General features: G+C 39.5%; 1 protein-coding gene across 1 annotated transcript in view; it reads left to right on the top strand.

Moving 5' to 3' along the window:
• stxbp5a (syntaxin binding protein 5a (tomosyn)) overlaps positions 1-10,475 on the top strand; it is a 108,616-nt gene extending 98,141 nt beyond the window's left edge. The window contains exons 22-28 of the mRNA XM_084953875.1: positions 237-287; positions 1,344-1,625; positions 2,413-2,782; positions 4,255-4,420; positions 6,747-6,858; positions 6,956-7,176; positions 7,703-10,475. Of these exons, the coding sequence (XP_084810001.1) occupies positions 237-287; positions 1,344-1,625; positions 2,413-2,782; positions 4,255-4,420; positions 6,747-6,858; positions 6,956-7,176; positions 7,703-7,744 (1,244 nt within the window). The 3' untranslated portion in view covers positions 7,745-10,475. The remainder of the gene's footprint in view (positions 1-236; positions 288-1,343; positions 1,626-2,412; positions 2,783-4,254; positions 4,421-6,746; positions 6,859-6,955; positions 7,177-7,702) is intronic.
• The last annotated feature ends 7,178 nt before the right edge of the window (positions 10,476-17,653 follow it).

Below are 17,653 nucleotides of genomic sequence, written 5' to 3'. Positions count from 1 at the left end.
TGTGATACAGAGGGTCGTCTCTTAATCCTTATGCAGTGTCTCCTCCTGTCTAAAGCATTTTGGCTCTCCTATTCTATAAAACAATCCCTTGGCACTTGTTCAACAGTCTTCTGTCATTTTGGTGTATTTCAGGTGTGTGCACAGTCCTAGTCCAATGCTAGATTAACTAGCTTTGCATGGCATCGTGTGTTAGCTTAGACATGTGTTTGTAAAGAGGGATGTTCTCTTTTTTCCAGCAAAGATGTCACGGAAATTAAGCTTGCCTACTGAGCTAAAGCCAGACTTGGGTAAGCCTTGACTTCGTGTCTCCAAACAATTTGTATGAAATGCAATATACTTTTCTCACTCTGACTGGACTCCATCACTTTACATTAGTCCAGTTTTTTTTTCTGGTTATTAGTCTCAAAATTGGCAAGCTGTGCAACTGTTCTCTTTAGTTTGCATGCATCAAAAGTAGCACTGATCTGAACTGAATTAAAATGATTGAACTCAATCAAATTGTTGGAAATGAACCCTTGCTCACACTTCTTTTGACCATGGTGGGGGTTAAAGCAGAGGTCAGTGGTGCTAAGCTAAACTTTTTACACCCCATCTCACTCTAAAGCTTTGTGTAACTTTTGCAGCTTTTCTTTTCTCTTGTGTGTTTTTCATGTCTTTCTTTTCTCTGTCTGATTGGTCCTTCAAAAAAAATAAAAAATAAAAAAATATCAATACAACTTTTTTTCTGTACAACCTTGTTCCCAAACATGGAATATTGTTAGGTTTCATGGGTTTAAAATAAGATATTCACCTGTATGCTTGTTTAATGATCTCAGTGTTATGCACATTTAACTTTCGTAATGTGCCAAACAGCTGGGTTATTTTATAGTAATAAAATTGTGTTAAATTGATGGCTCTTGTATAATGTAAGGGAACTGCAGTGATGTTAAATCATCAACAAATAGGTCTTAAATGATGCTGCTCTGTTAAAAAGGCAATTAAACTTATGAGATCTGTTTTTCCTAGACAGACAAGACCACCAACTGTTTACTTTTATTTTGTCACTAGCTGTTAAAAGTGCGAGTCGACTTTCTTTCTCTCAATTTCCAGTATCTACATTATCAGTACTAAAATCAATCATTTATAAACAAATAAAAATGCTATTGCTGGTATGCCTTGAATTTGCTTTGAAAAGTGTAAATCCATTTGCATTTAACGTCCAAACTCTTTCTTTTAAGGCAGTAAGAAGCTAGTGATTGTTATGTTTCTGTTTTTTAGCATATTTTGTGCCAACTTCTCCATTGTCTGTCTTGCAATAATACTTTTTTGCAGGTGCTTTACCTCTCTGTTTTTTCTCCTTACTGTCCTCCTGTCTGTATGCCCGCCGCGGGGTGCCAACCCATTAGACCACCGGGACAACTCTTTCAGCCGCTCACGCTCGTCCAGTGTCACCAGCATCGATAAGGAAGCACGAGAGGCCATCAGCTCATTCCACTTCTGTGAGACTTTCGCTCGGAAGGGGGACAGCACTTTGACACCCTGCCTGTATGTGGGCACCTCCCTGGGAACTGTCCTGGTTCTGGCTCTCACATTGCCACCTGCTGGAGAGCAACGGCAACTGCAGCCAGTTATCCTTTCACCTGCCGGTGGGTAAAGCAATCTCAGATGGGAGGGAGGGATGGAAATTAGAGTGTGAGAGTTTTTTTTGTTTGTTTTAACGGCAATAAAGACCAAACTATCATTTGGCAACCCACTCTGTAAATTTTAAGGAAAAACAGTACACAATGATTTTTAAATACCCTCATGTTTAAGTGAAAATGGACCAAAAATGGTACACATAAATACAATATGACCAATTTATCTCTGCTAATAGGCTACATACCAGAGGCTTTTAAGGTGGCTTTAATCAAACCATTACTTTAAAGTAGGCATTTATTTACTAATTACTGACCTTATGACTAATTCCAAAAGTTCTTAAAATAGTTGTTTTAAATATACTGTGTGATCATATGCAGATCAATGGATTATACTGTTTATCATGTATATATTTTAGATTTTTCCTGTTTCTGAAAGAAACGAATTTCATATATTGTTCTACTTCTGTGTGTAAGTTTTTAGGCCTGTCTCTCCTTCTTCTTTTGTCCTCTACTTGTCCTCTACTAAACTGCAGGAGTGTCTTAAAGATATAAAGAATATGAAGGCCTTGATAACTTGTAATTTCCTATCGATATATTCAGTCAAAACTTTTGTTTTTGTATTTAAAAATCTCAGGCAAACAGTGTCTAACCTGATACTTATTTTGAATGGCATTATCTCGGCGTCCATCACTGAACTTTGGAGTCATTTTTCACCAGAACACACTAAGCATTTCCAAAATGCAGCAGTACTCTGGAAATATAATGTTCCAACAGATTTTTTCCTCCTGTTCACCAGGTATGTTGGTACGGCTGAAGGGAAGCATCTTGCGGATGGCCTTTATAGACTCCACGGGTTCTCAGCTGCCATCTGCATATGAGCCTTGGTACGAACCCAACGTTACAGCAGACGGCGAAGAAAGAGAAAAAGTCCGTAAGCGCCGGCCCGTCTCAGTGTCCCCTTCCACCTCCCAGGACCTCAATGAGAGCCAGTATGCTGTAGTGTGTTCAGAGAAACAGGCCAAAGTCATTGCCCTTCCTTCCCAGGCCTGCATCTATAAACACAGTATCACAGAGACCTCCTTCATCTTACGGGCAGATGTGGTGCAGATGAACCAAGGCATGTGCGTGGCTTGTTTCTGTGCCAACGGCCACATCATGACCCTCAGGTAAGGCTACATCTAAAGTCAGGCAATGTTTCAACCAATACATGCAGTTAGAATTAAGAATGTTTGCTCTCCCCTCTATCATGCATGGAATGTCTATATATTTATATACATGAACTGGAATTGACTTAACAAAAGAAGCAGGAGAGCAAATAATTTTGCTCATATTTGTCCTTGTTGCAAAGACACTCCACACATAGTTGTACATAGAATCTGGACTTCGATTTTAGAAATAACATTTTTTTTCCAGACTGAATTTTCAGAATTCGAACTTTAATCTCAACATTCTCACTTTTTTTCAGACTTTGGACTTCATTTTTAGAATTCAGACTTTGTGTCATAATACAGGCTCTTTCTGGACTATGTTAAAAGCAAGGATAAAGTGCCAAATACCAGGCAATGCTGGACACTTTATTAGGTACACTTTGCTTTTACTGGTTTGGAAAAGCGTTTGCCTTCAGAACTTCCTTAATTATTCATGTCCTAGATTCAGCAAGATGCTGGAAACATTCCATCTTAAGAGGTTTTGGTTTTGCTCCATATTGGAATTGGCATCACACAGTTTGACCAGATTTGTCGGCTACACATTTATGACGTGAATCTCTCATTACACCGCTCATTGTCATGTTAAGTTATTTCATGTCACCCTTTGTGACAGGGTGTGTAATTCTGCTGGAAGGAAACAACAGAAGATGGTTACACTGTGTTCATAAAGAGATGAACATGGTCAGCAGCAATGGTCAGGCAGGCTGTAGCATTTCAGTAATGCTCAGTTGGTACTTAGGGGTCAAAAGTGTGCCAAAAATTATCCCCACACTATTACGCCCCCACCATCAGTCTGAAACATTGATATAAAGCACGATGGATCCGTGCATTCATGTTGTTTATGCCAACACCTGATCCTACCATCCGAATGTCGCAGCAGAAATCATGACTCGTCAGACCAGGCAACAATTTCCAGTCTTTTACTGTTCAGTTTTGGGCTACAAAATATAGCCTTGGTTTCTTGTTCTCAGCTGACAGGATTGACATCCAGTGTGGTCTTCTGCTACTGTAACCCATCTGCTTCAAGTTCAGCGTGTTGTACATTCAGAGATCTTTCTCTGCATAACTTATTTATAACCAGAGTTTGTGATTTTTTGTTTTTGCAAGTTACTCTTTCCTTCCTGTCAACTCAGACGACTGCTGATCTTGGGTTATTGTCTAGTTTCGTCTGTCCGGCAAAATCTCACTAGATCAGCAGTTTCTGAAATATTCAGACCAGCCAATCTGACACCTTTTTTTCCCATTCTGATGCTCAGATTGTACTTCAGCAGGTCATGTTGACTGTCTATGGATTTGCTGCACATCTTGGCTGATGAGTTATTTGCCTTAACAAAATAGTATACCTAACAAAATGGATTTTGAGTGTAAATAATTTAAGTTTAGAGTAGGTCAAAAACTTTATTGATATTGTTTCTGTGCCTCCCATACAGTGTGCCAGGACTGAGACCGCTCATGGATGTGAACTACCTACCTTTGACAGACATGCGGATAGCCAGGACTTTCTGCTTTACTAACCTGGGTCAGGCCATGTACCTCTGCTCCCCCACTGAGATCCAGAGGATCACTTACAGTCAGGACACTTGTGAAAACCTACAGGTGAATTAGCCTTCTATATACAGCACTACTACGTGTTACTATTGCAAAACAGTTTAAAATCTCTGCATGGCTTGGAGACACACATTAGCCAACTAAGTACCTAGGCTATTTTGTTTTGGGTTTTTTATACCTATAAGAAATATTCACGTATTAAAATTAACCTTGTCTCTATGGGTAACAGACAGGAAGAATTTTGAAATACCCTAACCCTATATTCCTATTGTCATGCCAGAATGAGATTTTGAAAAACTCCCGCCAAACTCCCTCTATCTAATCAAAATTCACTAGGGGGATGCTGAGAGGATGGCAGCATAAGTTTGCAGCTCCTGGTAAAAACTCACAAATAAAAGCCCTGAAGTGTTTTTAATCATTAAACTGTGGAATAAATGTCATGAACGGTGGGAGAAGGTCAAGAAGACAGGGGAGCCGGCTAGAGGAGACAGCCGGAAAACAGCATGCAAGGTGAGCATGTGGAAGGAGAAGGGGCTAGCCACCTCCACTCAGGCTTCCAGGACATCATTAAAGAAATTCACTCACTTAAGGCAAAGTTCAGAACTGATTTTGCCCCACTGAACAAAGACATTAAACAAGAAATGAAGGAAGAATTCCAGACATTGTGTGCTATGGTGTGCCACAAGGTTCAGTTTTGGGGCCTTTATTGTTCTTGCTGTATTTACTTCCTCTTCAACATATATTGAGCACTTTTAAGGACATTTTGTATCACTGCTATGCAGATGATATTCAGTTATATATCTCCTTTAAGCCCCATGATGTTTCCAAGCTACAGACTTTGCATAAGTGCATAGACTCCATTAGAGGTTGGATGGCTGGAAACTTTCTTCAACTAAATGAGGAGAAGACTGAAGTCCTTGTTTGTGCTCCTAAAAAATTTTGTACCTAGTGTTATGGAAAACTTGGGTCCACTTGCTACATTTGCCAAACCGTCTATCAGGAACCTTGGTGTTACTATTGACTCAGCTCTGACTTTGGATGCCCATGTAAAATCTCTGGTTCGCTCCTGTTTTTATCACTTGAGAAACATTGCTAAGCTGAGTCCCATTGTATCGCGCTCCAAATTATAAATTGTCATTCATGCATTTGTTTCATCTCGTCTGGATTATTGTAATTCTTTGTTTACTTGTTTATGTAAAGCCTCTTTGGAGCATCTGCAAGTTGTTCAGAACGCTGCTGCAAAGCTTCTGACCAAGTCCTCCAAGTACTCCCATGTCACACCCCTGCTGATTCAGCTGCACTGGCTCCCTATTAAATTCAGAATCCACTTTAAGGTTTTGACCTTGACTTTCAGGGCTCTGCATGGACAAGCACCAACATATATAAGTGAACTTTTACATCCATACATTCCCAGCAGGTCCCTGAGGTCATGTGACCAGGGCTTGCTGGTTGTCCAACACACGAGGCTGAAAACAAAAGGCGACAAAGCTTTTGTAACTGTGGCCCCCAGATTGTGGAACTCTCTCCCTTTGAGCCTGAGATCTGTGGACTCCGTGGTCGCTTTTAAAAAACAGCTAAAAACTCATCTTTTTAAACTTGCTTTTGGTTGATTTTTATTTTTAGGTTTTAGCTTCTGTGAAACACTCTGATTTTTATCTTGATAGGTGCTATATAAATAAAATTTTACTAACTTACTTACTTACATTAATATAAAACTGACAGAAACAATAGGTGAGGTAGCTAGCTATAAGACAAGACTCAAAGAAGCTGCAAAACGCTTGGAAGAGATGGAAAGTTGGAACATGGCCACAAAAGATGCATTAATTCAGTCACTATAACAAAACTGGCTGCCCTAGAAAAATGTATATTGTCCAGTAATGTATATTATCAATGGATCAATAGGCCTAATAGAAGGTTCTGAAGGAAACTCTGTGCTGCAGTTTGTGGAACACTTGTTGAGAGCTGAGCTCTTTCTCCCACCAGACCCTGCTCTGAATATCCAGCGGGCACACAAAGCTCTGACGCCTAAGCCTGGACCAGGAGAAACCTTTATATTGTCATTCACTCACTTACTGCCTGTGTCATAGCTAATGAACACAAAACATCAATAAATGAATGCAAGGAATGGAGTTAATCCAAAGTAAGCCTAAGTAGTTTGAAACTTGTCTCACATAAGTTGCTTGGCCTGAAATAACTATGGGGAACTGAGTCATCCATGGTGAGAACTATTCTATTTATAACCGTGTCCAGATTTTACTGCAGTGTGTCTCACAAGCTAGGGACTTGTATTGTTGAGGGATATGTCTAGTATATATATCTTTATCTATATTTATACATTTTATATATGTATTTATAAAATGTGTTAATATTTCAGGAGATGCTGGGTGAACTTTTCACACCAGTGGAGACACCGGAGGCCCCCAACAGAGGGTTCTTCAAAGGCCTGTTTGGTGGCGGTGCACAGTCGCTGGACAGAGAGGAACTATGTATGCCGAATATGTATCTGATGATATACATACACTATATTTCTGTCCTATATGTACCATCACTTCATGCTTATCTGTCTTTTCTTCCTTCGATCAGTTGGTGAAGTAGCAGCTGGAAGGGCATCGCGAAGTCTGGCCCAGCACATCCCTGGCCCAGGTGGCATTGAGGGGATGAAGGGAGCTGCCTCTGGTGTGGTTGGTGATCTGGCACGTGCCCGGATAGCACTAGATGAAAGAGGCCAGAAACTGGGTGAACTGGAGGAGAGGACGGCCGCCATGATGGCCAGTGCAGACTCTTTTTCCAAACACGCCCACGAGGTGAGCAAAAGTGTCAAGAAGGACGTCGAGCTTGAAAACTCATACCCACAATTAACAGAGCGACGATGTGAAATTATGAATGCTCACTGTACGTTAGTGCTACTAACAAACAATAAACAATGAAATTAAATGCTTGTGACCAGTCTTGAGCCTCCATTAAATATTTTACACAGCAAAGCAGTTACTGTGAAATATTGCATGTAATACCTGACACTATTTAACCAGTAGAGGGCAGTATGTAGCCATGAAACTTTCACTGTACTGTAACTAAGAAGCTTACTCAAATTGTAGATTGTTTTCAGAATGGAAACGGTTTCTAAAATTATGTGAGGGCCCCTGTTCTTTACAGTGTTTGACTGACCAAGTAAACGAAATTCAAAATCAAAGCAAATTCATACACATTCTTACATAAAATTAACTTTATCAACAGCAAATGGAAGTGGTTTTAGAGAGAGACGTGATGGTTTTGTGGTACTGCCTGATCATTTGGACCATGTTCCCATGACTACATGTTCTTTGTTTCCAGATGATGCTGAAGTGCAAAGACAAAAAGTGGTACCAGTTCTGATTGGTGGAAGGGGTGGAGTAGAGCTCTGTGGACACCATTGTCTGATTGACCCCCCTCATCTGGCTCATCTGGACTCACCGTGACCCCTACCCATCTGTCTGTCCCTTCATCCGTCCCTCCAAGCCTTCTTCACTGAGACACTTGGGGATTTTCTTCCCTAGCACAATGATGAAACACTGTACTTACCTCAGTCTTGGGGTGGAACTGAGGGGTAGACAGGAGAGGAAGACGACCTCAGAGGGAATAACTTAATAAATGGTGTCTTCTTTTTATGTTCTTGTCTCATTGTTTATCTCTGTTCAGCCTCTCCTCTGAGGTAGCTGACTGGCCCATGCACCTGAAGATTCTTCACTCTCATTTGCCAAAATGTTCTTTACTGTTGTCTCTACTCTGTACCCTCGTGGCCAATATTCAAACTGGCTAAAAAAAAAAAAGACAAATGTGTAATGAAGAAGCAAAGACTTCAAAAAGTTATTAAAATGTACAAAAAAAAAAGTAAATACATCATTATATATACATAGATCTAATAAATGTGCAATGCTGTATCCACTTCCAAGTGACAAGTACAAAACAAAGGGATAACTCATCGGGGAGATGGAAGCGGGGCGCGAGGGCCGAAGGAGGCGCCGTTGGAGAGGTATAAGAAGTGCTGCGATAGCGATGTCTCCTCTATGCAGAGGGTCGCAGGGATAACTCATTCGGAAGTACACTGGATATTTCATCATCTTGCTCAATCTCTAGACTCACCTCTGTATTTGACAAACTTTCAAATCGTTACCGTGTGTGTGGGTGCGTGCGTGAGAACGTATGTGCGTGCGTGAATTTCTTTTCTCGCCATTCCTCTATTTGTTATTTGTTGGGTTATTTGCTCCGTCTGTATTATGATCATTATTATTAGTAGTAATATTATTGGAAAAACTCTTATTTTTCTATTGTTGTGAAAGTGGATGATATTTAATTTGTTGAAAAAGAAAATACATTTTGTGACTTTTGTCTAACAACTGAAATTAATTTCTCCTTATGAAAAGGGCTGGAATCTATAAGGAGGGCAAGGATATAAAAGGCATATTTGGGACTCAGTAACATGGTGACATCAGCTTTTTTTTTTTTTTAAATTCTAAAAGAGAGCATGTATGAGCCACTCACATTTATTCCTTTACTGAAAATGTCATTTAATCACTTATCAGATGCAATGTGAGCTGCCTCCCACTTGCTCGCTCTGTCTCCGATGTCACGAGCTCGGTGGTTTGATGAAATCAGCGTTAAATACACAAATAGCCAAGTATCAGTATTGGATTACATACATTGCAAGCATAAATCCTAACAGTAATCATACAGGTGAGATAAAAACAAGAAAATGGCTGAGTAATCTTTCAAAGGGACATATTTGAAACTTTTTTTCGTGTATTTATTTATTTATTTTTTGTTATTTTCTGTGTTTTACTCACACTTGTCTGTACGTGTGATTCCTTTTAATATTTACTTACTGAGGTGGAGGAGACAGCTGTGTTTGGTGTTACCTTCATTATTATCCTGTTTCTATTTTCCATGTTTGCAGTCGAACTCAAATGTGATGTATCTGTCTGCCGGGCTTTTAACCTTTATTTGTATATAAGTAAATAGTTTGACAATCTAAGTGGAAAGTAAATGCCGAAGTTGCTCAGGCAACAAAAGAGGAGACAGGCCATATTTTTTTCTGACGCCAAAGAATTGCTTTACCTTTCCCATTGCGTTGTCCCATAGCATTTGGCCGCGAGTCTGGAAACCACACGGTACATGTGAATATGTGTTATCCAGTTTAGATATATCACCCTTGTCACTTTTCAGGGTTCAGGAAATGGAAAGTCGCAAAGGAACTCAGCCATTTATAACACGATGGATCATAAAAATCACTATCATTCCACCACACCTCAAATGATGTTTATGGTATTCATCTGTGTGAATGCGTGTATTTGTACATCTTCTCTGTCTGTATGTAAGGTTATGTTCATGTAAATGAAGTGATATGATTTATTATATTTTGTTCCGGTTGTTTACTCATTGCTGATGATGTCCTAGTTCAGGTAAATGTGGACAAACTCAAACCGCCAATAAAGTAAAAAAAAAAAAAAAAGAGGACAAGGATAAGATAATGTGTGATAATATGTGAGGACGACCTCTAAATTTTGGTTTAATTTAAAAGTCCTTCACTTGTCCTCTGTATTCTCTCCGTTGGTTGCGCAGCTACAGATGTGGCCTCCTGTGTTTCCAGTAAGCATTGTGGTGTGAATGTTGGCTGGTTGGTCTATCTTTCGCCCCTAAGCTTAAAAAGAGAGACAAAACGAAGTACTTCAGGAAAAATAGCTGTTTTAGCTACAAGTCAGCCCCCCACCAATATCCGTTTGATGTCTTTCCCTTTAATCCAGCTGTTATTTCTTTGAATGTTATACTTGTTTTCCCATCTTTGAGTGAATTTGATTTTTCAGCCCATGTACTACAGTATGCAGTATTCCTACCTGATATGATCCACACTCAATAAGAGGGAGTCCTGTCTATCTGCCATATGCCATCTTCTGTCCTCGATTCAACAGTTATCAGTGGGTTGCAGTATTTTTCTCATTGTAGCCAATTTTCTTGTACAGTTTTATGCAACTTTCACATGGATGTTTATGACTTTATCTGCTGCCACAAAAATTTAGAAATTCTGTAGATAGAGATTACTGTGCAATGGAAAATAAAAGTCGAAAATGGATTTTTGTCTTCGGTTATTAAACGGTTTCTGTTTAGCAGAAAGAGGAATAAAATGTTGGAGTATCTCAACGACATGCAGGCACACTGCACATAGATCATGGAAAACTGGTTTCATCACAATTTTATCCCAACATTAGATGGCAGTAAATACACATGGTTGCCTCAACAAGCAATATTGACTAAATAGGAAAAATGCAAACAGTGAAAGGGCGATCCTGCTAGTTATTATTAGCAGGTTTAATGTTTGACAGCATGCAAGTAAAAGATTATTTTTTACAAAAATAAATGAATATATTTATCAGTGAAGCAGAAAACTGCCAAAGCTACATAGTAGTAATGAAGTTATATAGTAGTTTTCCTTGTTTATTAATTTTTTATTTATACTCCAAGGCTCCATTTCCTCAAACATCATTGTCCTGTACTGAACACAGCAGATTCTCACATGTGCTCACTTGTGATGCAGACAAGGAGGGTTTCTTTATTTATTTATATATTCATCTTGGGGTAATGTACAGGAAGTCACCCCAACTCTGACTTCTGTTAAATGTTTTATTTGGCTCTAGAAACACTCTTTATCTCACACAGGGAGACGTCCACTAATATTTACTGTAAATACCTTACAGTTGACCTCTAGATTTAGAAACAGACCTCTTGAATCACAGATGCAATCATCCTAATCCCTATTATCTGTAAATTCATACTGTATTTACAAAGGATTACGATGTGGATCAATTACTGTGAAAATCAGAGAGGCTACCAGCTTAGCTTATGATTTCCCGTAAGAGTACAAATTTACAGACTGTATCTCTGCGTTGCCACTTGATGCTTCCGGGCATTATGTGTGACCAAGGTCAGGTAGCCATGGCTGGAATTAATGTGGACAAAATAGCTCAGAGATGAAACTAGATAAAGTAATTAGGTTAAAGAGTAATATAGTGATAGAATATCTTAATCTTTTGCGGCTAGAATTGGTAATAAAAGGACAAATGATTTATAAACCAACAAACAAACCTTATTGCAGTTCAGATATTGATTGCTGGCTAGAGGGATAAAGCAGACTGTGATTGAATGTTGCCTTCTTCTAGCTGATTAATGCCCAATCTAACTAAAAGCAGAGACACTATAGTTCAAATATTGGGAAAAGCAGAGTTTCCTGGAATAATAACAAATGAAGGTACACCACGGACTTATAAACAAATCCATATGTGAAATTTATAATTCCGTAAAACATAAATCTCTGGAAAAGATAACTGAATGAATCTAGTACTTTCTCTTGCCCTTTCTCTTCCCGTATATTGAATAGGCTTTATGGTTCTTCCCATCTTTGCGTAAACAGAATTATCAGACGAAGTGGTGCCATTTTATTAGGTAAGAGAGCTTGTGTTTTTCATCACAGATAAGCTTCTGTGGGTGTGAGAGGCTGACAGGTGAATTAAGGGGAGAGTGGAAGAGGGAGACAAACAGGGAAATGTGGTAGGTAAGGAGAAAAAAACGAGTTGATTTGTTCAATTTGGCTGAAGCCATGAAGAGAAGGTCACTGGGGAGAAATGTTTGTTGTTGCGTACTGTTTGAACTACTGACTGACTGAGATATAGGGTCAGGCAATCCACAGCTAAGCATGCTGCTCAGCAGATGACATGTCCGTGAGACTGTTGCCGTGGTGACTGGAAGCGTGAATGACCTGAGCTACGCCTGCACAGCAGGGAGACTCAAAATGAGTATTTTGTTCTAAAATATCATCAAAAATGTCATCGATAAACAACCAGTTGTTTAAGGATTATTTATCAAGACTGGTTTGATCAGATAAGCGCCCCTTTTAATTGCATTAATCAGAACCTTTTGAAAGTACTTGAGAATATGAAATACTGCAATAGATATCTTTTTTAAAGCTAGTTTTAGTCCAATCATGTAACAATCAGTAGGTATCATGTTCTTGAATGACTGTGCCACCAAACATGTTACATCACTCGGACAGTTAACATATTGTTTCATTCTGTTCCAAGTTTTAGTAACATCTGTGAACAACTACTATGTGACCTCTCAACTTTTCAACTCTTAAGCTTTCACCTTTCCATCTTATGGCTCAACAAAAGTGACATGAACTAAACCGCTGCACTTCTTAGATCTTAACTTCTATCATAGCACAAATATGCACCGCACATACATAAATTCAGTTGCTGATACCGGTGCTTCAAGTTCTCACAACTATAATCAGCATAAGAAAAAGACCATTTCTAGAAATGCATTCTAAACAAGAAACAAGCCTGAACAGACGTTTTGACAGAAACATTTCCTCATATACAAAGAAGTGAATTTTTGCATATACATTATGTGCATAAGACTGGAGTCACCTCATATGTCTTTATATTTGGCTTCCACGGAAACAGATTTCCTTGTTATCTTTTTGAATTTGGTCTTCAGCAGTAGTTCGATAGGGTTTCTGAACCCATTTAAAAGTTTTTCTTTTGACTTTGACTGCTCTGCTTTTTCACCCATGTTCTCCCATAATCAACAGCTTAGCAAATCATCAATTTTAAAAGATATCTTTGGGCAGTTACTAGCAGTCTGTCATAAAAGCACACTATATTTTCTTAGTCCAATCTAAAAGAAAAGATTTTGAAAAGCATAACAGTATATCTTCCACCAAGAAGGCGAATCCCAAAGATCAGTTAGCCATAACCTTGACCTATCTCAGCATGGCACGCAGTGTATTTTTGAATCCTGAATCTGGAACTCATGTTTTTAATAAATAGAGAAAAGTCCAGCGAGGACATAGGACCTGAGAGATGCAGTTGATCCATCTATTATTCACTGATACCTCATCAGGAAATCTCAATGCAAGGGTGGCTGAAAAGAAGCAATGTTTAAAGAAGGAAATGATCTCAAAAACACTGCCAATGCAGTAAAAGCACTTGGATAGAAAAACACACAGTGGAACACTATGAGTCATGGATAGGCTTCCCCACATGGGAGGAACTATTGCTAATCACTGTTTTAAGGAATCCGGTCGTTAAGTCTGACGTCACTAGCCGTGTCTGGGCCTAAACTCCGCTGCAGGTCCATATATCAAACGATCACTATGGCATTACTGAGAGTTGAAAAACTGTCTAAAGTATTTCATCTTTAATAAAATGATCAGCGTTCTGCTCTACCAGGTGTAACAATTGAGTTTAACATCCAGGCATCCATGAAAACGGAATTTATGACATTTAACGGAGTTAGAAGTTAGCAGGAAGTTAGCTCGCTAGCTTCTATCTAAATACAATATAGCATGTCCTGACTGCGGGGTTTTGGAAACAAATTAAAACGTACAGCTCTGTTATCACTTCCAACATAAATGAAGACAGAAAACTAAACAGCAGTGACGTTTGTAGGGTTACTGAAGTTTGGCTAGCTGGATTATAATGATGTGCTACGTGACCGCTAGCGACACAGCTATGTTAGCATAATATAAACAAGCTAACTTTTTTTCCACTCGATAAAAGTTAACGTGAGTGTTCTCGGTGAGGAACAAATGTAATCGCATGGCAGGATGCTGTAAAAGGACCAAACTTCAGCCAGGAGAACAACTGAGATAATCCATCCACAATACGAGGTTAGTCATTCATATACTGCTGCATGGGCTGGGCTGTAGTTACATCCTAAGGTTTTAAAAACTGAGCTTAAATAAATGATTAGCGGTAATAAAGCCGAGGGAGGTCAACAGTGATCACTGACTGTTTTAGGAGCTTTTTGAGTTTAAGTAGAAGAAAATACAAAACATTAAACATGTTAAAACCACAAATGCCATATTAAACGCAGACTACTTTAGCCCGGAAGTAGGATTCGTCACGTCATTACTTAACGACCGGATTAAAAGAATGCTTGACTGAGAGAGTTCAGGCTTTATTGAAGAATAAAGGTGGTCATGCCAAATATTGCTTTTATTCCTCCCATTCATTCCTACACCTATTTCCATTTTTCCTTAAAAAATTAAAGAAATAAGATGTTGGCTCAAGACTTCTGCACAGTACTGCGGAAAGATGTGGAAACAAAATGTGTTCCGTGTTTCAATGTCTTTGTTAGTAATATAGATTTGTTAGCTTTCAAGTTTTGGGGTTTCTAAATAAAAAAATCTTATATTTTAAACAATACCCATTGGTCAGTGATGGTGACAGAAATCCATTAAAGCAAAGCATCCCTTCCTAATTTGTATTAGAAATTTGATATGAGAGTCAGTACTGCATTAGCAGTTCACGTCCCCATAACAGTTCTCCCTTACAGGAAATAAGTGCTGGAAGTATCATATTTGGAAAGGTAATGAGCATCGTGATTCACTTGATATTTCTAGACTGTTTTGCTGTGTGGGGGAAAAAAAGGAGAAAATGTGCTGCAGACTTCTTGTAATTATCTGTGTGATTTTTTTTTAACCACTTTTCACTTTTCAGTTGCTTCCTGAAAAAAACAGCTCGTGATGAAGAGAGATATTTCAAGCTCGGAGTCCTTGCTTATTTAAATACATATGTTACTGTTTTGTTTCATCTGTACCCAGTTAACATGCAAGCAGAAATGTGTTAAAAAGGATCATTAGCTTCAGTCTGTCAAGCTGAGAAACATCTGTGTTCATAGGTAAACTGAAGATCATCTTTGGGCTGGCCCTGTGTACGTGTGTGTGTGTCTGTGGGCTTATGTGTGCGATGTGCCTGTGTGCATGCATGAGTAAAGGGAAAGAAGGGGTGTCGTCGACACGGGTGCGGTTGAAACTCTGACCTTGTAATTTTAAAAAAGGCTCCAACTCAGTGCTTCTTTCGACAGAGTGAAGGGAGTCTGAAGGGAAGGCTCGGTGATGAAGCTGTACAGTGTGCCACATGCTCAGCTGGGTGCTTCTGAGACAAGAGTTCGGTCCCACAGGGCCACAAGACCCCATTTTATTCATCTGTTGTCTACTTTCCTTCAGATGTAGACCAACTGTTTGAAGAAACTAAAGTAGAATAAAAGTGTAAACAACAAGTCCTCCTCTTTTAGACCATCTCCAGAGAGGTAAACATGCAAAAGGCAAAGTTATGGAATGCACACCAAAACGAAATGGCCACCATCCAAAACCTCAGCCTGCGTGACCAATTTGTGTTTGCTGTAATATTTAGTTTTAAAATACCGCAGCTCTATTAAGCAGAAATGAGTGATTTATGTGTGTGCGTGATTCAAACAAGCACTGAAGTGAGGTTTAATCGATTTACTTCTCTGAGTCACGAAAAAAGGATCAAATGCTTGTTCCTAGAAAGCAGAAAACGGTTATCTCTTGTTTTCTAAAAACATTCCTACACTGCTACAGTTCGTGTAATTAGTGCCGTTATTTCATATCCCACAAGTAATTAAACAGAGGTCCAAGTTTCCCTTTTGTGGCTTTTTGTTCAAGGATTCTTTTTGTGAATATGTAAAATCCTCGAACATTTCACTTGTCAGAAAATGTAATGCTGTTTAGAAACATGTGGCTTGGCTTCTCCTGGAGCGGATCCATTTGAATATGCAGGGCATGCTGTTTTCCTGCATAAAGGGAATGAAACTTTAATAGCTGGTTTGAAAGCAGCTGAGCTGCTGCAGTGGCTAGCACCACATCATTTCACTACATGCCAGTTCCATGTTAGTTCAGCAGTTAACCCATAACTGCATTCAAGAGAGTTTCCAAAGTTTCCTCCTAATTAAAAATATAGTAAAATTTTAGGGCTTCATTTTAATTATCTTCGAATGAGGATTAATTTAAAAAAGAAAACATTTGGGAAATCATACACATGCCCGATGTGCTCCAAAGCCCACACATTTTTTTCCTCCACAATCTAATGGGCACTCAGGTGAGACGCACTCAGCCCTGGACCATCTGGCAACCACTTTCATGTGTCCTGGTTACAAAAACAGATTCATTAAAGGTTCCATATTGCAGAGAATGACATTTTCATTTTTTCCTTTTGATCATAAAGTCTTAAGTGCTATATAAATATTGTGAAAGCACAAAATGCATGCAGCCCATATTCATAAACTATGACTCTAGACGTGAAACATGGGAAACACTGGACTTTTAGAAGGAATCCAAAGTGGCCAGAGAGAACTCACACAAACCCCACACAGATAAACCCCAACCGGGTCGTGGGTGGGATCAAACATGGGACCTCCTTGCTGTGTGTGCTCATTTACAATTTTATTTGTATAGTGCCAAATCACAATCACAGTTGCCTCAAGGCGCTTTATCTTAAAGCAGGGGTTTCAAACTCCAGGCCTCAAGGGCCGGTGTCCTGCAGGTTTTAGATGTGTCCTTCATCCAATAGGCTGATTTAAATGGCTAAATTACCTCCTCAACATGCCTTGAAGTTCTCCAGAGGCCTGGTAATGAACTAATCATTTGATTCAGGTGTGTTGACACAGGGTGATATCTAAAACCTGCAGGACACTGGCCCTTGAGGCCTGGAGTTGGACACTCCTGTCGTAAGGTGAAGACCCTACATCAGGGGTGGGCAATCTCAGTCCACGAGGGCCGGTGTCCCAGCAGGTTTTAGATGTGTCCTCGAACCAACACAGCTGATTTAAATGGCTAAATTAGCTCCTCAACATGCCTTAAAGTTCTCCAGAGGCCTGGTAACAAACTAATCATGTGATTCAGGTGTGTTGACCCAAGGTGAGATCTAAAACCTGCAGGGACACCGGCCCTCGTGGACTGAGATTGCCCACCCCTGCCCTACATAAAATTCCTGTGTTTGCTTTGTAACATTTTAGTTTCTACCTTTCCCCTGTCACAAAGTGCTTCCTTGTCTGTGTCTGTCTCTATTGTTGTGTGCATTCTGTGAGCCTTTCCTCATTTCTCATTTGTGCCGCCTCCTTCACCTCCTCCGTTCTCTGCCTTCCTGCCAGATGGAAAACTTGATCTCACCGTGCCATCTTGAAGGTCTCAATTTCTAAAATGCATCTCGGCAGAGAGGAGAAGGGAGACTTCCCGGTGTGGATGCACAGGTGTATCCTTTACAAGAATCTTTAAAAAAAAAAAGACTGGAATATAGACACCAATGCGATAAGGGAAGAGGACTCCAAATAAATGTTGTTTTAGTTCTCTAGATTGACCAACTACACAGTCAAACCTTCTGCCCTTCGCCCGTTGTCTTTGTGTGTTTCATAAAAGAGTTCATTCTGATCACATTATATGTTGTGGTGAAA

The sequence above is a fragment of the Perissodus microlepis genome, chromosome 15 (assembly GCF_051167445.1).
Source record: "Perissodus microlepis isolate ML-2025 ecotype Zambia chromosome 15, ASM5116744v1, whole genome shotgun sequence".
Classification (NCBI taxonomy): Eukaryota; Metazoa; Chordata; class Actinopteri; order Cichliformes; family Cichlidae; genus Perissodus; species Perissodus microlepis.
The sequence above is the reverse complement of the archived record's forward strand: the minus strand, read 5'-3'. Positions and strand labels throughout refer to the sequence as shown.